The following is a 26,789-nucleotide window of genomic DNA, read 5'->3' as shown; positions in this document are numbered from 1 at the left end:
CTGAAGGCATGGAGAGGGAGAAAGGATTAGAAGGCCTTTTTAGTGAGATATTAGCAGAAAATTTCCCAGGTTTGGAGAAGGACAGAGAAATCCTAGTACAGGAAGCTCACAGAACCCCTAATAAACACGACCAAAAGAGACCCTCACCACGACACGTTGTAATTAAACTCTCCACAGTGAAACATAAAGAAAAGATCCTAAAATGTGCAAGAGAGAAACGTCAGATTACTCTCAGAGGATCTCCAATCAGACTCACAGCTGACTTCTCATCCAATTTAATTTCAAATAAATTTTTAAAAATTTTAAAAGTTTTTAACAAAGATATTTATATTCATCATAGGTCACACTTTACTCCCCACAAGTACAGACTAAAGTAAAAAGAGTCCTACAATACATTTTGTTTACAAGGTGCATATTAGAATCATAGAAGCATTCTTCCATGACAGCTGACAGTTATCATTTTGTTAGTCCCTTTTCCACAATCATTAAAAAATGTTTTCAAAAAGTCTAGAAAAGAGGTTTACTTGAGAAAAAAAGCTTACTGGGGGCGCTAGCTTCTAAAACCCAGCTCAGATTTGGAAGTCCCTTTAAGGGATCCACCTCATGTCACAAAGCTAAACAGATCAAGAACAAAGGACATTTACAGAACCACTCTTATGGACATGTTATTTATGGCATCCCCCAAGCCAAATACTATGCTTCCTTAATATTGTCACAGGTTTACAAATATCTTAACCCAGAGATTCAGACTGTTCTTCTTGCATAAATAAGGAGATACATCCAAACTTTCTTCAGATTTTCTTGCTGAAGTCCTACGAGTCTAAGAGAAGACAAAGGCAGAGCGATAATTCTCAAGGTAGGGAACAGACAAGTGTCCATTCAGTAGAAACATTAGGATTTTGAATTCTCTTTCTTCTCTTTTCAAGGTCCCAGGTGCTTTACAGTCTTTCTATCAACTTTTATAATTTCCATACATACTCCACCCTGAACTTAGTCTTCGTCTCTTCCTCCTTCCCTCTTTCTGGCACTGGATCGCCACCCTTGCATCCCAGTTACCTGTGCTGCCAGGAATGCTGCTTTCACTGAGGCGAAGGGGCTCCTCTTCTGCCTGTGCTCATATATTCCAAAAGACAAGCTACCTCTTCCTGCTCCTCTTTCTCTCTCTCTCTAAAAGGCACAGAGAGATAGAGAGATCTTCTATCTGCAGTTTTGCTCCCTAATTGTTCTCAACAGTTGGGGCTGGGCCAGGCTGAAGATGAGAGTCTGGAATTCAGTCTGGATCTTGCACATGGGTGGATCAGAAGGGGAGAAGCTGGACTCAAATCAGACACTCTGACAGGCAAGGCATACTCAAGTGCTGTGCCAAATGCCCACCTCTTCTATCAGTTTTCTAATACTCCCTCTTGTGGAAACTGGGGGCAAATTCTCCCAGCAATGAAACAGGCAACCTCTAGGTATGAAAGAAACCATCTTCAAAATCACCTCTTAACAGCAGCAGGAGCCCCAGTTTAGACCCCGTTTGCCTGACATCTCTTGTCTTGCAGAGAAGTTTCTGTCCAACAAATGGATGTCTCTCAAAAGTTAGGGGAGATTTTGTCTCCCTTATTTTATAGACACATGCCTGCTTTTCTGCAATGTACCATGGTATTTTTCATTATATAATAGAGTTCATGTTGGGCATACAGAGAAAGATCTCATCTGGATACATATCAAATATCCATGTTCAGTGGAAGCCTTTAAACAGCTTTACAATGAATGGAAGGGGAAGTATGTCAGATTAGCCATGGAAGCAAGCAAACTCTAAGGTTTTGTTTTGGAAACACAACCTGGGCTTTTTATCCACTTGTCTGTCTAATTTTGAGGTTCTATAATACTTTTAGAACAAGACTAAAAACCAATAGCCAGACTTTACAGATAACAGAAAGATGCATGGTTCCTTTAAGTGACTTTACCCAGGTTGTTAGCAGAGATTTCAAGTGCCACCAAGCATAGTAGCTGGGCAAAGAGAGGCCTTCTCATTGTCTGAGAATTTGCAGGCAAGGCTTTTCTAGCTAGCTATTTAAATATTTCCTAATAGAAGTTAAACAGATCCTTACACAATAATGCAATTTTTTTCAAACCAAAAAAAAAAAAAAGCTCAAAATATTTCATGGCCATGACTGCTAAAGTTAGTTAATTTTAAATTAAATAAATTCAAAGAAGAAGCCAGCATAGGTTGAGCATCCCTAATTTAAATATCCAAAATCACAAATACTCAAAAATTCACAATTTTTTAGTACCAACACGATGCCACAAGTGGCAAATTCCACATTTGACTCACGTGACAGGCCACAGTCAAAATGCAGGCACACTACAAAATGCCTGAAGTTCCCTTCAGGCCAGGTGTGCAAGATCATGTGAAACATAAATTAATTTGTGTTTAGAGTTGTATCACATCCCCAATATATCTCACCCTGTATATTCAACCTATATAAGACAACCAGTGAATAAAATTTTGAGGCTCAAGCTAATCCTACTAACATCATAATGGTGATGAGATGATGATGGTAGTGGTGATGATATCTTTGTTTGGTACTTTATATATACAAAGGGTATTCACATTTTCACCCATTTATATTATTATCCCAATCCACCTTACATTTGAGAAAATGAAATTTTGATAACCAAATTTTTATTTTTATAAAGAATAGATAACTTAATTTTCAGAATAAGGAAAGGGAAACTAGATCATTTTTCTAACAATATGGGTTACAGAAAACATGTGTTAACTTACTGTAGTTTGCAAAAAGATTTCCCCTCATTATCTTGTGAAGTGTCGTAAGTTTGGTAATATGAATCACCCGAGACATTTTCTCAGGGTTTTGTACTTTGGGAAGATACCCAGATCTAAACTCTGTCTACAGCCATTGGGAGATCCTTCTTCAATTCACATGCAAAGTTATTAAAAATCCATTTATAGTGCTGCCTCTAAGTGAAATCAGAAAAAAATGTAGAATCCAAAGATAGAACAAAGTTCTTAAGCAAATTCAGTCTAGTGGATTGTCTTACAATTTGAGCATTTTATTTCTATGTCTAGGTTGCGTTCTTGATCCCAAACATCTCTGTCACTGCCATCTTCCACTGCTTTTCCAAGCACATGAGCAGGGACCTGGATCAGAAATGGAGCAGCTGGGACTCAAACCAGCACTCCTATGCTGGTGTTACAAGTGGTGGCTAACTTTCTGTGCCAAAATACTAGCCCAACAGTTATGTAATATTAACATTCATATATTACTCTTTTCATAGACTATATCTCCTTTAGCACTCATTTTGGAATCAATGTAATTCTCAGTCTGGCAATTATTTTCCTTTGCTCCCAGATTTTCGGTGATCTTTGCTCATCAACTTCTACATCAGCTCTCCCAAAAGAGTGAAGCATAATTTCATATTGACGGAGTTCCTTATGTTTTCCCATTTCCTCAAAGCAGTGAGACAATCCATTCATTTCTCTTGTAGTACTCCTCCTTCTTTCCTTATTCTTCACAACAGTAGTTGAGCAAAAAAGAACCCGATATATATATATATATATATATATATATATATATATATGGCCTTTCATTAAATTGCCTCTCTCTTATTCAGCTACATTCTTGCCATCTCATAAAATCATAAGGAAATCAATTTCCTGCTCTTGGAAAGAGTTGACCTTATTGTTAGGCTGACTTCATTCAAAGTGAAAACAAAAGAATCCCTGCCCAGACCCTTTGTCACTGGCTCACATTTGTCTTACCCAAATGAAATTTTATTGTATGTACTTTTGGTTCTATCAATATCTAAGAAACAATATAAAGGTTCTTGTTTTGTTCTGAATGTAGGATTTTCATCCACAGAGTGCGATTGTGCAAATAGTAATTCAGTAGACAGTCCAACTGGAAACCAAGGGGTGTTTGCTCAAGGAATGAAATATTTGAAGACATCTTCAGAAGATGATTGTGGAGGATACGCCAGAGGTCTGCTGAGATGAAGAACAAAGACTGACAGGGACTGTTCTGGGAGTGGTTACCCCCGGGGAGAGAGTGAAGCCTTAGTGATTGATCTGAGTATCTCAGTAGACACAGAGGTGAGAGAGCAGAGATGGCTCTGATAATGGGATCATTCCTGACACCAGTTTGAGCTCTAGCCAAGTTCTCAATCTTACCCAAGGGAGGGGAATTAAATACAGGAAGTGTAAGGCAACGATTCTAGTCTGTTTTAAATTTAGATCCAAATCCTCTTAGCTGTATTAGTTATATAGCTGCACTCGACCTAAGTTTCCCCATCTGTAGAGGGCTGCACATTAAATAACTACTATGTAGAAATACTTCGCCAAGTGCTAGTCAGAGCAGGTATTCAATAGACAGCAAGTAAACCCCAAACAATAGAAAACTGAAAGGAATGTGACACATTTCTCTGACAGTCTATGGAAGTGCAAGATTCCACTGGGGTTTGTGCAGTAAAACTTGGGTAAGAGGTGTCTTGCCACTTTGGTGGCAAGAACAATAGTGTTTACTTGCATTTAGGGCTCAAGAAAGCATATCCCACATTGGACACACTTGGCACAGTGAGAAAGAGCTATCCAACAGTGCTCCTGAGAGTGTTATAGCAGACAACTGAAAGCACAGTGATAGGTGAGCATCAGAAAACCATCAGCAGTGAATAACTGTAGGAGATTAGAATAGCAAGACCCTATGATGGCTCCCATATAGGAACTGAGAGATTGGATTGGTGAGGACACATTCGCTATTCCTCTGCAGATTCTGAGAACTATTTGTGAGGGATTCTAGGGACAAGTTGCAAATGTACCTTTGTGATCCTTATGTTTCATCCTTGAGAAGTTTATGGCTAGTAAAGAAAACATGGATACGCATAAATGATTACAAAACCGCGGGGACAAAGCCTGTGAATGATGTATAAAGACGGTAAATATTTGGAGCAAGGTGAGAAGGGGTTGAGTACTGCTGTGCAGGACCACAGAGGGTAGGTAAAGACACCATGAGTGGTTTGAATCGGCACAAAAGAGTGTTCATCCAAGGGCAAGGAGGCAAGCATTTCCAAAATGAGTAAACAGCATGTGAACGATACAGTACATAAAACTTCATGGTGTGGCAAAGAACACAGGGTGCATTTTGAGAAGCGGTAGAATATGCAGAAGACAACATGGCACTGTAAGAAAACTATGCACAGTGAGGCTTCTTGCCCTGTGATTAGCACTTTACAACTGTATGCAATGTCTTAAAATTTCTAGGAACTTTAATGTCCTCATCTGAAAATGAGGAAAAAGACAGCCATATTTAAGTGTTTTTATAGAAATTATACAGAATGGAAGGACAGGCAGCCAGCCTAGATAAAATGCTTGAACTTGATATTTGGTTCAGCTCCTGAATCCAGCTTCCTGTTCATGCAGATTCTGGGAAGCAGTGATGATGGCTCAAGTTATGGGCTCCTGACACTCACGTGAGACCCAAACTGAGTCGTAGGATCCCATCTTTGGACTGGCCCAGTCCAGCTGTGTGGGCATTTGAGAGTGAACCAGTGGAAAGTAGCTCTTCAGTCTGTCTGTCTGTCCCTTCCCGGTCTCATTCTGTCTGTCTTGACCTCTCATATAAATACAATTTTCAAAACATGTGTATGCAATGTTTACTCCAGTATCTGTTGTGGTAGATGCCCAAGAAATATTAGATCTTCCTTCTAAACTTTTGTTCTAAATGTTGGCAGAGGCTAGATTGAGGTAGGATTTATATATCATGCAAAGACATTTGGATTTTTTGATATAGGCAAAAAGGACCTACTTTTAAGTTTAAAGCACTTGTAATTAGTAAAATTGATATTAGTAGAATAAAAGAAAAAGGAAAAAAATCCAAAGATGTTTTGAAGGTAGAATAGTCAGATCCTTAGGGAAGTTGCAAGCTAAAAGAAAGACAGCACTGCTCTGTGAGTGCTGGTCCCTAGGATTGTGCAGCATGTGGTGCTGGTGGAATGCTGGAGTGCACCCAGCTGAGTGACTGGTTGAATAGTGATCTATTAAGTGGCATAAAATATGTGAGGACACGCAGATGTAGCAGAAAAGGTAATGACTTCACTTTTGTAAATATTGCGTGAAACTAAAGCATACCTAAGAAAAAAAAGAATTCCATTTTTAACAAGTACATGTGTCTGCAGTCACTGACACATATCATGTAGTTTCATAAGTCAAGAGCTATATGGTGCCAGCGCTGTGGTGTAGCAAGTAAAGCCGCTGCCTGCAGTGCCAACATCCCATATGGGTGCCAGTTCAAGTCCTGGCTGCTCCACTTCCAATCTAGCTCTCTGATATGGCCTCAGAAAACAGTAGAAGATGGCCCAAGTCCCTGGGCCCCTGAACCCACGTGGGAGACCTGGAGGAAGCTCCTGGCTCCTGGCTTCGGATCTGTGCAGCTCTGGCTGTTGTGGCCAATTGGGGAGTGAACCAGAGGATGGAAGACTTCTCTCTTTCTCTTTCTCTTTCTCTTTCTCTTTCTCTTTCTCTTTCTCTTTCTCTTTCTCTTTCTCTTTCTCTTTCTCTTTCTCTTTCTTTCTGCCTCTCCTCCTCTCTCTGTATAACTCTGACTTTCAAATAAAGAAATAAATCTTTAAAAAAATAATTCAAGGGCTATAGACAGATTTGTCAACAAAACTAATGTAACACAACAGGTGATATAAGGAAAGCCAGTGAGGGTGAGTGAGAAGGAGAGAACAGAGGAAAAAATGATATATATGTGTGTGGGGATTTCAGGGGTTAAAATTATAGATGTCAGTTGAGAAAGACATTTTAAGAAAGATGAATTAGTGGATAGCATCAGATACAAATGAGTGGACAAGGGAAAAATAAGATGCAGAGTGATTATTCAATTGTTCAAAGTAGAGGTTATTAGTGGTGTGATGGGTTAGGGAAAATCTTGGTTGCTGTGTCCAATAAGCTGAGCTATGATATGCAAAAGTGAGTTATAATATTACTCTTAAAGTACTATGGGGTCTCATAATATCTGTTGAAAAGTAGAGGAGAATTGAGTGTATTTTAAGATGGAGAGAGGTGATGAAGACTTTAAAGATATAGGAACCCCGATGTTGTTCAGCAAGTGGTTTTGTCATAAGGGATGGTTTCAAATGTGGCCCTCACTACTACTCAGCACAACTCATTTTAGTTTTATTTATCTCTTCTGTTTCCAATGACATTCTATGTGTTTCCAACTTTCCTTACCTCTTACCCTCTGTAGAAGCTTTTACCTTAGAGTTCACCAGGAAAACTGAGAATGCCAGCTAAGATTCTGCTGCTTTTTACCTGGAAATGTGGAGGTAGGAGAATGGACAACCTTCACAAATGAGGTAATAGGAGTAGAAGCATCTTAGAGGAAGATGCGTTTCAGTGAAGTTCCCAGAGTAACAAAACTGATTAATACCAAGAGGATGGTGATAAGTATGTATAAGTAAGCATGCTTTTATCATGTCAGGAAGGATTCTCAAGACTGAGTGAAAGACTTGTAAGGAAGTTCAGTCATGAGCAAATAAGACTCAGGAGATAACCAGAGACTATGAGCATAACGATACTAGAAGGAATAAAATTATCACCATGAATTTCTTTGTGGCATTGGATAGGAAGCCCACTGGAGAAAGCACACATTTGATGAAGTAAAGAATTCCAGTTGTGAATTAGAGGTAGATACCATGGAGTTTGGGGTGAGAGGAGATGGAGGAAAGGAGAGGAAGAAGCCTTTGAAGTCCTAGCCATTAGCAGATGTTGATTTGTAAGTTTAAAGAAAAAAATAAAACATAATAGCATTTTAAGGCAGAAATGAGTTTTTAGACAGGAAAACTATCTAAAGGTCTAAGAAGGCATACAATACTGATTATCCACTACATGAATGACAGACAGAGGTATGGGAGTATCCACAGTGTATTATTAAACTGAAAAAAGAAAAGGTATTTGAATAAACAGGTGTGTGTGTAAGGAAAACACAGGAAGACACCCAAGTGTTAGAGATGCTCTCTAGAAGTGGCACATCTGGGGATTTCTGAGACAGATCTATGTTTAGTGAGTGCTGATGTTTATACAATTATGGGGCCTCCTTTACAAGAAAAAGATACAAGTTTATGGATGTAACTTAATTATAAGGGTAATTATTTATTTAGGGGAGCCCAAGTTCAATTATCTCCACAGTAAATCCTTCTCTATATGATTTTTATATTTTGTCTGTATTTATGTATACATATTTCATACAATGAACATGGTTACCTTAGAAAGAACTAATGGCATTTTAAAGAGAAGGAGTAAGTAATTGTTAATGTCAGCCATGCTCTCAAATAAACTCTCATCAGATGTTTTGTAAAGATCATGAAAAATGGTTTCTAACTGGGAGAATTACAGAGCTTAAGAGTTCATTTTGTCATTTTTGATACATTTCTAGAAAGATGCATTTTGTATCCACAAAATTTCTTCCTCAAGCTTCCCCTTGAATTTTATTTGCTTACATAAAACCACCATAGACAAATACCCCGAAACAAGAGGAAATTCAAACAACTCCTTTAATCAGTAAAGCTTTTTTTTTTCTTTCAAAACAAAACAGAAACAATGACTCCAAAAAAGCATGGACATGAGTTGTGCTGGTTTGGGTAACCCAATTTAAATGGATTTGCTTAAATTTGGTCACCCCGTCCGAAAGAGTTGTCACTGCGTGGAGCATTTTTTTTCCTATGGCCTTTGTGGCCACAGCTGCCTGCCATGGCAGACTGGAAAGCTTCTTCTGCCAGAGGCTTTCTTTGGCAACAGGAAGTGACTGTTGAGAGGAGTTTTATTCTGCTTCACTTGATCCTCTCCGTCGTCAAGGAAGTACATGAATGACTGTAAATGATGTGGGGACTGTCCCCGTAAGTTCCTGGTGAACAGATGGCTGCAGAACATATCACACAAAATACACAGGCCGGGTTTCCTTACCTTGGGAGAACATGGGTTTCTGTGATGAGGCGTGGCCTCTGGGGTGACCCCTTTTGGATCAGGAGCACTTCTCTCAATCAGGTCCCGGATTTCATTGTCCAGCTCCATGCTTTCACATCTGTCCAGGAGAATGGGAAAGTTACAGTTTACAAAGGCAATGAAAAATCATTCCAGGGTACAGCAACTTTATGAATAACATGGAGGTGTTATTCATGCAGGATCCTTCTCTAGAATCTCCCAAACTCAGACCACAATTTGTTTCATTTAGCCCATACCATAAAAGCACTCACTGGCACAAAGTGAAAAACAGACAACAATAGAGATTTTCACAGCTGGATAACCATGACAAGCCAGTATTGCTGAATTTCCTTTCATTTTGTCCCCCTCATCTTGAACTCTTAGTCTGAAAGTATTGTCTCTATAATCATCTGTTACAATTTAGCAAGGAGGCCGCCTCAAATATTTTAGTATTAGTGTCTAGTTCAAAGAGTCATTTCTAAATTTTTATAATTTCACTTGCTTGGGCTCCTGAACCCACATGAGAGACTCGGAGGAAGCTCCTGGCTCCTGGCTTTGGATCGGCTCAGCACCAGCCATTGTGGCCATTTGAGGAGTGAACCAGTAGATGCAGGACCTCTCACTCTCTCTGTAACTCTTACAAATAAATAAGTAAATCTTGAAAAGAAAAGAGGGCCAGCACCATGGCACAGTGGGTTAATCCTTTGCCTGCGGCACCAGCTTTCCATAAGGGCACCGGTTCTAGTCCCAGTTGCTCCTCTTCCAATCCAGCTCTCTGCTATGGCCTGGGAAGGCAGTAGAAGATGGCTCAATGCTTGGGCCCCTGCACCTGCATGAGCGAACAGGAAGAAGCACCTGGCTCCTGGCTTCGGATCGGCACAGCTGCAGCCATTGCAGTCATTTGGGGAGTGAACCAACGGACGGAAGACCTTTCTCTCTGTCTCTCCCTCTCACTGTCTGTAACTCTACCTCTCAAATAAATAAATAAAACCTTTAAAAAAAGAAAATAAAATGTGCTTTCTCCTTTAAAATAAATAAATAAATGTGGTTCCATGATGAGTTTTAACTCAAAACACCTAACCATTAAGTTACATGTGTTTCTAAAATGTATGCAAAACCCCTCAAGCCCATAAGACTGATGAAACTGTAGCATAAATCTTTAAGCAAGGAACACTAATAGCAGCAGCTTCAGAATGGGCACTTGATCTCTATTGCTACTGCTCTCCTGGCTGTCTTGTTCTTCTCTACCTGAATTATGAGTGAATGTGTTCTTCCTTACGCAATAACTCACTGAGTATCCGTTATTACAAGGCACTGAATTTGCACAGCAATAACCACGTGCAGTGATGATTCTGGTTTACTTCAGTGGGGAATGTGTATAGAGGCCAAGAGTTACTCTTGCCTTTTCATTTGGACAAGTGCTGATGTTTAACCTCAGAACTGCTCCCTCTGTACCATTAGGGGAATGGTTCAGCAGGCATCCCCCTGAGGTGCAACCCAAGGGGGAAGAGACATTATAGGGGTTGTGGGCTCCTGCATTTGGTACAGAGTGAAGCTCGGTGTAGTTACCACAGCGTCAGTGATCTTGGTCACCACAGAAAGAGAAGTAATAGCAAAGAAGAGTACCAGGTGATGGTGACTGGAGATCTGGAGCTATCCATGGAGAGAGTGAGTCTCAGAATGGACCACCATGGCCATTACAGGAGCTGTCCATGGAGAGAGTGAGTCTCAGAATGGACCACCACGGCCATCACAGGAGCTGTCCATGGAGAGAGTGAGTCTCGGTAGGGACCACTATGGCACTCACAGGGCTGCAGCACGTGGGAACTCAGCTGGGAATCCACAGGACAAGGAAGTAGTGGAGCTCCAGGGGTTATACTTTAGGATTTGGGCTCACTTTCTTTCATGATCGCCATTTCATGGCCATTGTCATTGTCACAATGATTAATGTGTCTCAGAAGTTACATGTGGCACCTATGAAAGAAGCGTATGTGTGAACATAACAGTAGGGCCTAGTATAAATCTCTAAATATCTGTGAAGCCTATTGGCCTGGCTTCTAAAAAGAGAAAAGTAATATCATAAGGCTATCAGTGGGATTAATGATAATACATGCACAATGCTTAGCTCAGAGCTAAGTATACTGTAGATACTGAGTAATTGATAGTTATTATTCTGAGAGCTAGACATAGTTACTAACCATTCTAACAAATGAATTTGGAAAGTCACAAGCATAAATTTGGTATGTTGATGAAAGTAAAATAAAAAGTGCAAAAATTTTCAATTTAGTTCAAAAGATAATCAAAAAGTTTAGCCTTGCTTTAAATAAAAGACAGCTGTGTCATCCATTCGAGTTGTATAACATTCTTAGCTACTCTTTTAGATTATTCTTTACTTAATTGCAAGACTTAAGCAGATAAAATATTTTTACCTTCTGTTTTGAATTAGTAAAATTCATTATGTTTTATGAATTTCAGTTTGCTTTAGATTTACTTTACAAAAGAAAGCAGAATTTATCAAGGTTTCTTTATTTTCTACAAAGTTCAGATTCCTGACAATTGAAAGAAGTAATTAAAGTTGATAAACCCTCGTTTCTCTTTCAATCACTAAATAATTGCATCCAATGTAATTACATTTTTACTATAACACCATGATCTGACAATTGAATAAAAAAAGAAAATCACCCTACCAGACTTTTAAACACAAATAGGACAAATCCTACACAATCTGTGCATTCATTTCACTGGTACGCATTACCCTCACCTTGGGATCTATTCTCTGATTCTGCTCACGGATTAGAAAAGATTTATGGTTCCAATGCTCTTTACCCTGAGGACTGTGCCTTCATCATTTCTGTTTCCCAGATAGGAAATCTGACACCCAGTGAGGGTAAGTAAACTCTCAAAGGTCAGTTAATTTATGAGGGGCAGAGCCAGGATCCACTCTGAAGTCTACAATTTTTACTACTCTACCATGGGGCTGTTAGTGACTTCAGGAGTGGTTAGTGCAGCATGGATGACTGTATTGCTTCTCAATAATCTGTTTTAGGTTTTCAATTTGATAGGCATTTGTGCTATATTTCTAAAGAAAACAACCTATTGGTTCTTCCAACTGCAACATGGCTGACTTATAAAGTCAACTGTTAGGAGAGGCTTGGGAGATCAGGTACTCAATAGTCTTTCGTGTGGCTCCTTATTGTGAGTGACCAGAGTCCCTGGACAGGATCCAGGAATATGTGAGTCATCTGGAATCAAATACAAAATAGCATGCATGTGTGTATTGTCTTTTCTGAAGACAACATTTTTTTAAAATTTCAATCAAGTTCTTGACCCACAAAAAAATCAGCCAATAAGCACAGGCTCAACTTCGGTTACTGTGATAAGTGACCACTTTAAGATAAAAATCATACCATGGCTTTCTTTATCTAAGAGTTGACTTTAATTTCTTCCTTCTTTTCCCTCCTTTCTTTCCCTTCACATTGAAATTATAAAAATTTAGAAATGACTCTTTGATTTAAACACTACTACTAAAATCTTATTTGAGGCAGCCTCCTTGCTAAATTATAAATGAACAGATGATTATAGAGGCAATGTTTTCAGACTAAGAGTTCAAGATGAGTGCGACAGAATGAAAGGAAATTCATTAATACTGGTGGAGCTCTTGGCTTATTCTCAGCTTATTATTTTTAAAAGATTTTATTTATTTATTTAACAGGTAGAGTTATAGACAGAAAGAGAGACAGAAAGATCTTCCTTCCGTTGGTTCACTCCCCAAATGGCTCCAACGGCCGGAGCTACGCCGATCCGAAGCCAGGAGCCAGGTGTTTCTTCCTGGTCTCCCATGTGGATGCAGGGACCCAAGCACTTGGGTCATCTTCTACTGGTATCCCAGGCCACAGCAGAGAGCTGGACTGGAAGAGGAGCAACCAGGACTAGAACTGGTGCCCATATGGGATGCTGGCGCTGCAGATGGAGGATTAACCTAGTGCACCATGGCACAGGCCCTTCTCAGCTTATTTTAAACTTATGTAAACACAAATCTCCTCTACTGTTACCTGCCCAGTTCCTGCTTTTCACTCAGAAGAATAAATAAACAGAGAGTACAGAACAATGATTCCTGTATGAATTAGATTTTTACCAATAGGATCACACACTAAGCCAGCTTGAATAGTAACTTTTTAAATGTTTCCCTTAAGGTGCATATGATTGCAAGGTTTTTTTTTTTCCTAGAATCACATTGGGGAGTAACATTCTGCCTAGTACCCTAGCAAGCAACCTGAGAGGACAGGGAATGGATGGTTTCCAGTGATATTTGGAGCCCTCAGCACTGTTACTAACTATTCAAGAATGTGTAGTACAAAGGCCTCCAAAAAATTACACAGAGGATGAAACATGAATGCCATTGTTTCTGTTGTCTTGTTGTTTTAAAATATTTATTTATTTATTTTAAAGGCTGAGTTCCAAAGAAAGAGAGAGGGAGAGGGAGAGAGAGAACTTCCATCTAAGGTTCACTGCCTACATAGCCACACAATGACCAGGGCTGGGCCAGGCCCAAACCAGGAGCCAGGAGCTTCTCCTAAGTCTCTCATGAAACTAGATCAGAAGCAGAACAGTAGGGACTCGAACCAGCGCCCATGTGGTATGCTGGTGCTGCAGGCATCAGCCTAACCCACAATTCCGGCCCCTGAATGCCATTGTTTAACAATTTCATCCAAGGATTATTTACTTATTTGAGTTCTATGTATTGATTAGAGGATGGACACTTGTTTGCCAGAAAACAAACAAATAAATAAATAAAATAAAAATAAATAGTTATAGTTTATTGCCTTTTAAGGTTGTTTCCTATCTACTACAAACTTGTTCTAACATTCTGGTATTAAACTGCCTGTAAATACTCAGCTCTTCAAATTCTGTTTGAATAAGCTTTCTTGTCTTTCTGGATACCTCATTAATTCACAAAAGAAAAGAAGTGAGCTATAATAATTACTTTGGATAAAATCTTGATTCTATAGGTTCATTGTATGTTTGTATGAGAGTTGTGCTTTTATCTTTTTGCAAACTGAATGTTAACATTACCAGAAATCAGCACTTTAAGGTCACTGAGTTGCTAGTTGGCATTAGTGACACTTGGTGAATGTGCAATCCCAGATCAACAGACTTAGTTTTTATGGTTACATGGCATGGTTCCTTCATTAATATTGACAAGCTGAAGAAAATAATTACACTCGATGGACAAACCAGATAGCCACCATCTTGGAAATCACTTGCAGGTATTTCAATGGCAAAGATATAGAAGGTGCACGGCGAACATGATGGCAAAGCAAGGAGGAATTTAGGATACTAGAGTTCTGCCTTCTTCCACAGACTCGCCCACTACCAACAGCCCACTGGGTCTGCTGCCCAAATCACATTTTCTGCTCTGATCTTGTGTCATAAGCCAGGTCTTTTAAAAGAAAGATTCTCGAGAACAAACCACATTTTCAAATCTGAGACAAGGAAACATCTAGAATGGAAATGCTTCAAGATGTTCAGAGACCAGAAATCATAGTCTGTGGTGAACCAGAATTATCGCATTGTCCGGAAGACTCTAATCAAGCAGCAGAATTTAGATGTAGTCCCTTGTTATTATGATTAGGGCTCTTAAAGATGTTTTTGACTAATTTTGAGTGAAACACATTACTTGATAAAGAAATTATTCGGGGGTTGGCATTGTGGTGTAACGGGTTAAGCCATTTCCCACCATGCAACATCCCATATGGGAGCTGGTTTGAGTTCCAGCTGCTCCACTCTGATCGAGTTCTCTGCTAATGGCCTGGGAAAGCAGGAGAAAATGGTCCAAGTCTTTGCATCCTTGCACCCACGTGGGAGACCAGATGAAGCTCCTGACTCCTGGCTTTGGCTTGGCCCAGCCAATTGGGGAGTGAACCAGCGGACAGAAGACCTCTCTGTCTATCTTGACCTGTCTCTGTAATTCTGCCTTTCTTTCTTTTCTTTTTTATTTTTCTTTTTTTTGACAGGCAGAGTGGACAGTGAGAGAGAGAGAGACAGAGAGAAAGGTCTTCCTTTTCCATTGGTTCACCCCCCAATGGCCACTGCGTCCAGCGTACCGCGCTGATCCGAAGCCAGGAGCCAGGTGCTTCTCCTGGTCTCCCATGGGGGTGCAGGGCCCAAAGACCTGGGCCATCCTCCACTGCACTCCCTGGCCACAGCAGAGAGCTGGACTGGAAGAGGGGCAACCAGGACAGAATCCAGCACCCCAACCAGGACTAGAACCTGGTGTGCCGGCGCAGCAGGTAGAGGATTTGCCTATTGAGCTGCGGCACTGGCCATCTGTAATTCTGCCTTTCAAAAACTAAAATGATTTTTTTAAAAAAGGAACTATTCTGTGTATATGTGTTTTGGATGATTTACTCCTGTTATCTAATTATTTTTAATAATTGGAAAGATTAGCAGTTGAAGTTTGAAAGGTGGTAGAAGGCAAGAGTTTACCTGAAAAAATTTTAAAGTAGCAAGATCCTCAGGCAAGAAGGAATATTTCTAAAAGTTTTATACAAGCCTGTGTGGTTTAATCATTGAACTAAGTGTATAAAAATTGATTTTCCATATCTGAAATGAAAACCCAGAGGATTAGGAGATAGTTCTTATAAACATGGACTGTGTCATTACCCTCAATTTGCATTCTTGGCTGAATGGCTGTTTATTTCCTCTCTCTCTCTCTCTCTCTTTTTTTTTTTTTTTTTTTTTTTTTTTTTTTTTTTGACAAGCGAAGTGGATAGTGAGAGAGAGAGACAGAGAGAAAGGTCTTCCTTTTTCCATTGGTTCACCCTCCAATGGCTGCCGCGGCCGGCGCGCTGCGACCGGCACACCGCGCTGATCCCATGGCAGGAGCCAGGTGCTTCTCTTGGTCTCCCATGGGGTGCAGGGCCCAAGCACTTGGGCTATCCTCCACTGCACTCCCTGGCCACAGCAGAGAGCTGGCCTGGAAGAGGGGCAAGCGGGACAGAATCCGGCGTCCCGACCGGGAGTAGAACCTGGGGTGCCGGTGCCGCAGGCAGAGAATTAGCCTATTGAGCCGCAGCGCCGGCCTCCTCTCAGTTTTTGTGATGTGCCAGGACACCATACTGATGTTTTATACCTGAGCCAAACCTCTTGTGGCTATGCCCAGGAGGACTGTGTGCACAGAGAAGCCAGACTGGTCAGTGAGATTACACGTGCTGTCTGTCCCTTTAGAGCCTCCTTAAGTTTATTTGCGGTTGGAAATAGTGCACTGATTTAATAGAGCCGCTAGAGGGCACTATGCATTCAGTTCAGGTAGAAAATACTTCCTCATGTTGCTCAATTTTTACTTAAGGTTGAGACAGAAGTGCAGAGAACGTGTGCTGTTCATATAAATAACTACATCTGTTTTGCTTTACTTATCTTAAAACTTCTAATAAAAATGATTTAATTATCTTTTTTAAAAAACATGGAATGCTTCACAAATCTGCATTTCATCCTTACACAGAAGTCATAATAATCTCTGCCTTGTTCTAGTTTTACTATAGATAAAGCCAAAGTGGGCACAATTATTTCCTCTTCAATAGCTTCTTTTAAGTTGTGATCCTTGTTGTGCACTTATGTAAAAAATTCAAACAGCTTTCCTTCTGTATGCTATGTAGGAGCTTTTCTGAAGCAGGTATTTTTAAATGTATAGAATTACAATGAAAAATAACTGCTTGTGATTCAATTCAGCACAGTTTGAACTACCTATAACAAAACTAACGTAAGGTATCTGACAAAAAATATTTTGCACTCTATCAGTGAGGTCAAAGTTTCAGGACTATGCCATCAAAGATGAGAACATTAAGTTGTAAGTAAGTTGATTTTTTTTTTTTTTTGACAGGCAGAGTGGACAGTGAGAGAGAGAGACAGAGAGAAAGGACTTCCTTTTCCATTGGTTTACCCCCCAATGGCCACTTCGGCCAGTGCAATGCAGCTGGCGCACCATGCTGATCCGAAGCCAGGAGCCAGGTGCTTTTCCTGGTCTCCTATGGGGTGCAGGGCCCAAGCACTTGGGCCATCCTCCACTGCACTCCCAGGCCACAGCAGAGAGCTGGACAAGAAGAGGAGTTACCAGGACTAGAACCCGGTGTGCTGGCGCCGCAGGCAGATGATTAGCCTATAGAGACGCGGTGCCAGCCTTGATTTTTTTTTTTTTAAAGATTTATTTATTTTTTTGAAAGGCAGAGTTACACAGAGAGAAAAGGAGAGAGAGAGAGAGAGAGAGAAAGGGGAAGAGAGAGAGAGGTCTTCCATTTGCTGGTTCACTTCCCAGTTGGCAGCAATGGCCAGAGCTATGCCAATCCAAAGCCAGGAACCAGGAGCTTCTTCCAGGTCTCCCATGTGGGTGCAGGGGCCCAAGGGCTTGGGCCATCTTCTATTGCTTTCCCAGGCCATAGCAGAGAGCTGGATCAGAAGTGGAGCAGCTGGGACTTGAACTGGTGCCCATATGGCACTGCAAGCAATGGCTTTACCTGGTAGGCCATAGTGTTGGCCCCGTAAGTTGATTTTATGAAAGCAATAATCCATTAAATTCTTTTCTTTCATCATGTTTATATGGATGTGAAATTCCTGGAGTTTATTTTTGTGTCCAAAATTAGGAAGTACTCAAAGAACTGATCAAATAAGGAGCACATATAAAATCAAAATTAATAATGTTAAGAATGTCTTGTAATTCATTACTTAAAATAGCAATCATCAATCTATACTGACAAGAAGACTTGAAAATAAATTTTAAAAGGGCTAAGAAAAAGCTTCTCTTTTTTATTTTTCTTTTCTTTTCTTTTCTTTTCTTTTTTTTTTTTTTTTTTTTTTTTTGACAGGTAGAGTTACAGACAGTCAGAGAGACAGCACTGGCCCCAGAAAAATCTTTTCTTTACATTGGAATGCCTGTCAACAAATGTAGGTCAAATTATTAGAAAATCTTTATCTGGGGTCAGTGTTGCAGTGCCATAGGTTAAGCTACTGCCTGCACCACTGGTATCCCATATCAGTGCTCTGGCTCAATCCCAGCTCCTCTACTTCCAACCCATCTCCCTGCTAATGCACCTGGGAAAGCAGCGGAAGATGGCCAAAATACATCCATGCGAGACCAGGATAGGGTTCCAGGTTCCTGGCTTCACCTGGCCCAGATTTGGATGTTGTCAGCCATTTGAGAAGGTATCTCTCTCTGTATGCCCCCCCCCACACCTCTCTCTCTCTTTCTGTCACTCTGTCTTTCAAATAAATAAAATGAGTCCTTTAAGAAAGTCACTATTTGACAACTATCATAGTGGTAATTCAAATAAGAAATATCTTGGGGAGGCATTGTGGTACATCTGGTTAAACCATCACTTACAATACTACATCCCATATCAGAATGCTGGTTCGAGTACTGGGCACTCTGTTTCCAACCCAGCTCCCTGCTGATGTACCTGGGAAGGCAGTGGCAGATGGCCCAAATCCTTAGTCCCCTGCCATCTCTGTGAGAGACAGGGATGGAGTTTATGGCTCCTGGCTTTGGCCTGGCTCAGACCTGGCTTTTGTGATCGTTAGGAGAGTGAACCAGAATATAGAAGATAGTTTTCTGTTTCTCCCTCTCCCTCTCTCACTCTGGCTTTCAAAAAAAAAAAAAAATGAATGAATATTTACAAATAGGAAATACCAATGATGCTAAAGCTTGTGACTACAATTTTGATGAGGAATGGGATAGTTTTATAATTTCATAAAATTTTCCCCAACCCTTCAAATACTTAGGGGATACAAAAGGAAACAGTAAAGAAAAACTTTACATTGGAGAATCTTGGCAAACACTGTTTTAATCAACTGATCAAAGTTAAAATCTCCTGTACAGAGAAGAATCCAAACTGTAATCATATGAGAGGTGGCATTTAAAAGACTCAGCCTCACATGTGTGGTATTCCTGCCAAAAATACAAAACCTGAATCCAAGTATCAAGAAACAGTAACCAAAAGCAAGTAGAGAGACATCCAATGGAATACTGGGCGTCTCATTTTCTAAAGCTACCAGATAATGAAAGCCAAGCAAAGACTAAGGAATTGTGCCAGATTACTGGAGATTCAAATCCATTGAAGCTAAGTGTAACATATGATCTTGGATTGGATCTTTTTTTTCTGTGAAGGACAGTAACAGGCTAGTTGGAAGAACTTAAAGGGAGCTGGAGGATTATATGATAGCAAGGTACCAATGTTCCTTTTCTAATTTTGATGGTTGTCTTACAGTAGTATTGGATAATGTCCCTGAATGTAGGAAAGACACATCAAACTATCCAGTGGTAATTTACTTCCAAATGGAGAGAAAAAAATATCTCTGTATACTTCTCAGGAATCTCAGGAATTTTTTCTAGGCTTGAAATTATTTGAAGGCAAAAGTACTGAAAATATTAAACTGAAGTAAGTTCTGATTTGATACGTAAATTAGGAATCATTTTATAAAATAAAATTACCATCTCATATGCATCAAGAACTAAGATATATGTTGATAAATCTTTCTTGTGATTGATAAAATTAGGGCAAACTGAAGCAGTTAGGATGACTTAGGGTTCTGTTTTGTTTTCCTAAAAGGAAGTAGAGGAAGAGCACTTATGTGAAAAAAATTACTTTGCTGGCCTGTTGTAGTCCAAGGACACCAGAAAGAGAAATTTCCCATGTTAATATTTACAGTCTGAATTATAAAAATTACACAACAAACAAACAAAACCCCCAAACCTTGAATGTCTTCCCAGTTTCTCTGTCTGCTGGCTGGCATTTCACCTTCCTGTGCACATCTCACAATAAACAGATAGGCTCTGATGAAATCCTTGGATGACAGACGCCTGACTTCAGAAATGTGGCCAGCACTCACATACAGGCACAGCAGAAAAATAATGCCAAAAGGCTTTTTTCTCATTTAATTAAGAAAATAGTCTTTAAAAAACTATTTTGTGTAAGACCCATTGATTGTCAACACCAACCACTTGAGTCTTCATGATTTGAATGAGATTCCAGAGGAAATAAATTTGTATAAAAGAGAGCTTTTATTTTTTAACTAAATACTTGAAAAAATTATCCCACAATGTAGTGACTTTTATACAGTTTAAAATGGATATTTATCACAGCATTATTTTATGTAAACACTATAAAGCCAGTGAATTATGGACCTTGTCTATGTCCTTGTGAGCATAGAGAACAGATCATTTTTTCCTATCTGAAATGGCAAAACTAAATCATTGAATTCAAATTGGAATTATCAAGGGTTATGAGTACACAAAGCAAAAATAACTAAAGTAATAGCTACTGATCTTCATTACCAGATCAACAGCTGTTGATCTTCATTTGTCTTTTTTATAGGATTGACATAAAAGCACCTCTGGTACTTGTAGAAATGACACTAATCAAAGGCTAGAAGAAAATTCCCCCAAAGCTGGGCAAATTAGAAAACACAGCAGAAACGCTTGCCTCACACATGTAGGCCCTTCAAAATATTGGTAGGAAAGGGAATTACAAAACAAGTTTATTTTGGTGCAAAACTTATTGAGAGGCTGGTGCTGTGAAGTAACAGGTAGATCCGCTGCCTGCAGTGCCAGCATCCTATATGGGTGCCAGTTTGAGTTCTGGCTGCTCCACTTTTGATCCAGCTCCCTGCTATGGCCTGGGGAGGAAATGGAAGATGACCCAAATCCTTGGCCCTTCACCCATGTGGGAGACCAGGAAGAAACTCCTGGTTCCTGGCTTTTGATCAGGCCATAGCCTGGAACTCTATCCCAGTTTTCCATGTGAGCTGCAGGAGCCCAAGGACATGAGCCATCATCTGCTGCCTCCCAGGATGCATCACCAGGAAGCTGGATACAAGGTGGGATATCCAGGGACCCATCTCAGCACTCCAATACAGGATATGGGTGCCCTAAGCAGTGGCTTCACCTGCTGTGCCATAGTGCCTGCCCAAGATTTTTATAGTGATTTCTATAGTATAATTTCAATATAAAAAACTTAATAAAGTCATGGTAGATCTTCTATTTTTTTCTATGTGTGTATGCATGTGTGTTTTGAAAACAGAGAGGAGATAAGATGAAAGAACTGGTTGCACAGATTGATCAATATAAGCTATATACATGAGTAGGAATATCACCCCACACACTATGAAAATGTCAAGTGAAAAAGTTGATATTAAGGATATAAGACACATTTTTAAATTTTTTCTGATTAATGCATAATCAGAACATTAAAAGGTTTTATGAAGCTTTTTTTTTTTTTTAAAGTGTCCCAGTTCCACTCCTGATTCCAGCTGTCTGCTAATGTGCTCCCTGAAAGATAGCTGGTGATGATGGGTCTAGTACTTGGGTCCCTGCCACTCATGTGGAGACCCAAATTGAGTTTTGGGATCCTGGCTGCAGTGTTGGCCTAGCCCCAATTGTTGCCAGCACTAGCACAGTCAGGGCTGCACCAGCACTTGGGGAATGAACCAACTGATGTTTGTATGTCTCTCTGCCTTCCAAGATAGATAGATGATAGATAGATAGATAGATGATAGATAGATAGATAGATAGATAGATAGATAGATAAGCAGAAACATAGCATACTTTAGTTGACCAAAGATGGGCAAAAACCAATGAGAAAGCAATGGGGCTACTTATCAGGGCAATGTAAAAGTTCTACAAATCACAAACAGATGGCTGCTAAGAGACAAAACTTGGTTTTTGGCTTTACTATTAAACATGTTGGGTTTCTCATTAAGAAAACCTAAGTGCAAACTCAGGTACACACAAAATCTGTTCCCAAGTAGCTGGAAAACAAAAGTAGTACAAAAAAATTGAGATTCACCCAACAATTCTGAAAGGATTTAAGAGCAAATATAGGAAACTTGCTCAAAATATGTCTGCCACCATGAAAGAGAAACAAAGATGGTGACTACTCCAGGTAATAAAGAGAGCCACATAATACAGTCAAAAAACCTTGTTGATGAGCAGTAGGATATCATGATATAAACTCACTGCCATTAAGTAAACTCAATCTGTGGACAAAGAAGTTTCTAGGACAATTATTGCTTGGCTGAATACATGTGAGACCTGCACTGAAACTACCAGCATTGGCAATTTAAAAATTGAGCATTTATGAAATGTTTTGTTATGTTTTAAAAGTAGATTTTGAAAAGAACTAAAGAATATGGCTAATAAAGTGTATTTCTGGGTGAGTGTAAATAATATTTAGTTTCCCTTAGGAATGTGAATTAAGATAAATTATTTTTTTTGTAATAAAGTACCAGGAAGCTAAAGTAAACAATGACACTTTTAAACCATTTAAAATCCAAATGCTAAAGCAAAAAGAGTAAACAGCAGTAACATTGCACAGGTATATAGGAATAGGCTGAAAGATAGTGCTTGACATTTATTGTGATGAATTGCTTTCAGAGTAAAAAACAACCCAAAACATATGGGTTTGATATTTATGGCCCAAATTTTCAGTTACAAAGAAACTGACAAGGCATTGAAGATGTGTGTGCCCATCACAAGGCTAAAGAGCAAAATCTTTTTTTTAACAAACTAGGGATGGAAGCACTTTCTCTCTCTCTCTCTCTCTCTCTCTCTTTTTAACTTTCCTCTCAAATAAATAAATCTTTAAAAAATAAAATAAATATTTCAACCCATAAAGAACAGAGGTGTGAGATTAAGTCCATCTCCCAAATACCCATCTCTTCCCACTCAGCTTTGCCCGGTGTGTGTGCCAAGCTGCAATGGCTACAAGATGTCCCAGTGAAGAGTGGTGATCATGGAAATCCAAATCCACAATGTCCAGAGCTAACACCTCCCTTTGACAGCCTCACATGAAAAAAGGAAGCTCAATGTTTTTCAGATGACATCAGAGCAGGTGATTTGCCAGGGTCACTAAGAGTCAGTCTGTGTAGTGCTGTCTAGGAGCAGCTGGCTTGGCAGGGAGGCTGGGATCCTGTCCACATTCTCCTCACCCAGCCCAGAGTACCGCCATTCTGGGGCTGCACCTGCCCAGAAGGGGAGGCACCTTTTCTTCAGCTGCACAAAGGCACCATAAAGGCTTGCTGTGAACTGGGAACTGGGCCCCCTTTCAAAAATCACTCTCTGTGCCAAAGAGCTTACCTGGCCATTTGGGATGGTATTTGGCATTTCTTCCATTTGTGTGTTGAGAAATGGTGAATACTTTCTCTTGCTTCCTTTATTGCCCCCAGATGGACACAAACATGCTAACTGACTTCCTCCTGTCTTCGTTCTGGCTCAAACAGGTAACAGCAACCACACCTGAGAGTGCTGAACAGTGGGTTTACTAGGACAGTTGCAGGAGAGTTTTTGTAAGGAAGACACTCCCAACATTACAAATTGCCTTTAGCATAATCTTAAGAAGACGAATATTTACAGTCCAAGATTTCTCAAAAACTTTCAAGGAGGGTCCTCAGCATTCTTTATTTAGACTCCATTTCTCAAAACTGTACCGAGTTTGAACTTGCCAGGCTGAGGGGGTTTTCCACACTCTGAGCAATGTTTTTCATCTTTACGCAGAGTTTGGCAGTTGGCAGCTGCTGGGTCCCTGGCAAACACTGGATGCTGAGACAGACACCTGAGCACACGTGCTCTAGGGTGCCTGGGTGCTTTGGGTAACCACCGACAAACTGTACATTAGAAAACATCCTTTTCCTAAGACAAAACAGTCTGGTTCAAGGAGAACTGTGGCTGAAACTACCTAAGTTATTGATTCAATGTCCACTGAGCTGCTGCCAGCAACCAGGTACTACCTTGGCTATCTTTTCCCCAACAGGCTGTCTGCTTATTTTGGTTGTAATTTCTCCAGAGAGCTTTTTGTTCCCTTTCCCCCAGTATATTTCTGGAGCTCCATCTCAGCTGCCTATTTCATGTCTTCTGCCCAGGCCCTGTTAATAGAACAAACACAACTGTACTGGAAAATAACTTATAATGGGTGGAAGTAAACCCAGAGAGAAGTGCCACAAAGTGAAACTGCCTCTCTGGATCTGTAGGGGAGAGTGAAAGTAAAGGTCACTCTTTATTAAGAGTCTCTGAACATTAGTAAAAGTGGAACTGTGAGCAGGGGAGGAGAGTAGGAGTCGAAGGTCAAGGGGAAATTTGGTGGCCACAATAACTATGGTTAATTTGTGAATGGACTCGAATGATGCACCTGCTTGAGTAGAGGGCAAGAAAGGAAATTTAGAGGTGTGAGGAAAGTCCAGAAAACGTGCTATTCAAATGTTCCACGAAAGGCAACAGCTGCATGGCTGTGTTAATGCTTCATTGATTACCTGGAAGGATCAGACGAGGACTCACTCGGAAACCCTGAGGCGATGGGCAGGGTCACTGGCCAGCCTCAGACAGTACAGTGGCTCCGAATGGAACATCCAGATCCCTAGGCATTGAGTTCTATTTCATGCATTTAAGATCATCTCCAAGCTTTATTTTGTGTGCTTCAAATAGCAAGCAAGCAAACAGAAACCGAAACTCCAACATCCAAAATAAAAATCTATAGATTTTCTCAGAGAAAAGCATAACCATGGCTGTTCATTCTGGGCATTGTGATATCTGTGTTAGGCAAATTTAGAAGCAGAATGTTCAAAAACACATTCTGGCCTAGTCAATCATTGCTTCAGGCAATGCACATGTCTGCATACTGTGTCCCAGGCTTGTGTTCTCATAGAAAGAGAGCTGGATTTGGAATCAGACCTGGATATGAGATGTCCTGTTACCAACTGTGATTGGAGCAATAATTACCCTGCTCGCTTGTGTGTTGATGAATGCACATATGAAGAACCCGCTGTGTGTGTGAAGATCTCTGTTTCCTTATTCGTAAACCTAAGGAACTGAACTAGGCCAACTCCCAAGTTGAAATCACATAACTGATTTTAAATGTCATCTTTATTATGCGTTGAGATAAAAATTGAGTTCATCTGAAATGACACAGACTTGTTATCTACTTGTTGGAACACTGAGCCATGTATTTTCAAATCATGACCTGTTTTATTTTTTCTTTATTAGACATTTTTGATTTGTAAAAATACATCCTCTCTCTCCGTAGCAAGCAAACCGTAGTGATTATAAAAAGTTAATAATATAATTTATTCTTCCTTCAGGCCACCCTATTGTTATAATTAGTATTAGTATTTCCATATGATGGAGTATCACATTGTTTCTACTTAATTTCTTTTCTTTTTTAATATCACTAAAATTAATGTATAATAGAAATACCTGTCCAGATATGTTCTTAGATTACTGGTACTTTATTTAGAAAGAATTAATTTACCAAAGTTATGTTGTCTCATGAACATTGTATCTTTTAATAGTGCTTCTAACTTCTTTTCCAAATTGGTTATAATGATTTTTTTTTATTTTTTTATTTATTTTTTTGACAGGCAGAGTGGACAGTGAGAGAGAGAGACAGAGAGAAAGGTCTTCCTTTGCCGTTGGTTCACCCTCCAATGGCCGCCGCGGTCGGCGCACCACGCTGATCCGATGGCAGGAGCCAGGTACTTCTCCTGGTCTCCCATGGGGTGCAGGGCCCAAGCACCTGGGCCATCCTCCACTGCACTCCCTGGCCACAGCAGAGAGCTGGCCTGGAAGAGGGGCAACCGGGACAGAATCCGGCGCCCCGACCGGGACTAGAACCCGGTGTGCCGGCGCCGCTAGGCGGAGGATTAGCCTAGTGAGCCGCGGCGCCGGCCGGTTATAATGATTTTATTTCTATCAACTTTGAATAAGAATTCTCACTCTTCTACAACTAAAGTAAGCCCTAAAAGTTATTAATTAATATCTTTGTCAACAAAGTGATGTTGACTATATTTCAATGCTTGTTATTCATATGCTTATTCTTTTCTATAATTGATAGTTTTGGTTCCTGACTGACTTTCCTTTATGAATATTTTTTCCTCTCCCATTTACAGTGGCCCTTTGTCTAGTTAGCATTTTTTTTTTAATTTTTTGACAGGCAGAGTGGACAGTGAGAGAGAGAGACAGAGAGAAAGGTCTTCTTTTGCCGTTGGTTCACCCTCCAATGGCCGCCGCGGCCGGCGCACCACGCTGATCCGATGGCAGGAGCCAGGTACTTCTCCTGGTCTCCCATGGGGTGCAGGGCCCAAGTACTTGGGCCATCCTCCACTGCACTCCCTGGCCACAGCAGAGAGCTGGCCTGGAAGAGGGGCAACCGGGACAGAATCCGGCGCCCCAACCGGGACTAGAACCCGGTGTGCTGGCGCTGCAAGGCGGAGGATTAGCCTAGTGAGCCGCTGAGACGGCCTAGTTAGCATTTTAACAGGTAATAGGTGTCATAGATTAAATATAGAGAGATGTAAGTGTGATCAAATCCATGGGGTATAGGGCTAAGGAGGTGGGGATTGCAATTTTCAATGGGATGATCAAAGACAACACTCAGTGAAAGCAAATATGAGCAAGGCTTGCAGGGGGTCTAGGATGAGCCAGGTGGTTTACTGGAGGAAGTAATATTCTGGAGAAAGTAATATTTACTGGAGAAAGTGTATTCCCTGTAAAGGTAGCCAATGCAAAGCCAAGACTAGCAATTGCCTGGTTTGTCCAACAAACAGCAATGGGAAAATGTGATTGGAGCAGAAGGAACTAGAGGGGCAATTGTAATAGGTTATACTAGAAAAGCAAAACAGAGTCAGCTCAAAGAGGGTTTTGGGTTCTGGAAAAACTTCAGATTTCACTCTGAATAGATGGGCGTTTTGAGCAAAAGAAAGATATGATGTGACATATATTGGATGATCACTCTGGTTGTTGGGCTTACAATAGCATCCCAGCAGCCAAAGT

The 26,789-nt window shown here is 40.3% G+C and overlaps 1 protein-coding gene and 1 non-coding gene across 5 annotated transcripts in view; both read right to left on the bottom strand.

Annotated features, from left to right (window-relative positions):
• The window catches only part of TNIP3 (TNFAIP3 interacting protein 3), a 115,327-nt gene that overhangs the window by 58,572 nt on the left and 29,966 nt on the right, over positions 1–26,789 (bottom strand). For 2 of the 4 annotated variants that reach the window (XM_051819818.3, XM_089302573.1), the window contains exon 3: positions 8,966–9,083. In XM_051819818.3, the coding sequence (XP_051675778.2) occupies positions 8,966–9,083 (118 nt within the window). Of the gene's footprint in view, positions 1–1,056; positions 1,506–8,965; positions 9,084–26,789 lie in introns of those variants that run through there. The other 2 variants (XM_070047668.2, XM_051819819.3) reach the window with 1 other exon arrangement.
• On the bottom strand, positions 16,440–16,543 carry LOC127483334 (U6 spliceosomal RNA). Its single transcript, XR_007909529.1, has one exon. It is a non-coding gene; the product is annotated as a U6 spliceosomal RNA (small nuclear RNA).

Source organism: Oryctolagus cuniculus, chromosome 8 (genome assembly GCF_051225735.1).
Source record: "Oryctolagus cuniculus isolate XC-2025 breed Fujian yellow rabbit chromosome 8, ASM5122573v1, whole genome shotgun sequence".
Taxonomy (NCBI): domain Eukaryota; kingdom Metazoa; phylum Chordata; class Mammalia; order Lagomorpha; family Leporidae; genus Oryctolagus; species Oryctolagus cuniculus.
Note: the sequence above shows the minus strand (reverse complement) of the source record. Positions and strands in the feature narration are given on the sequence as shown.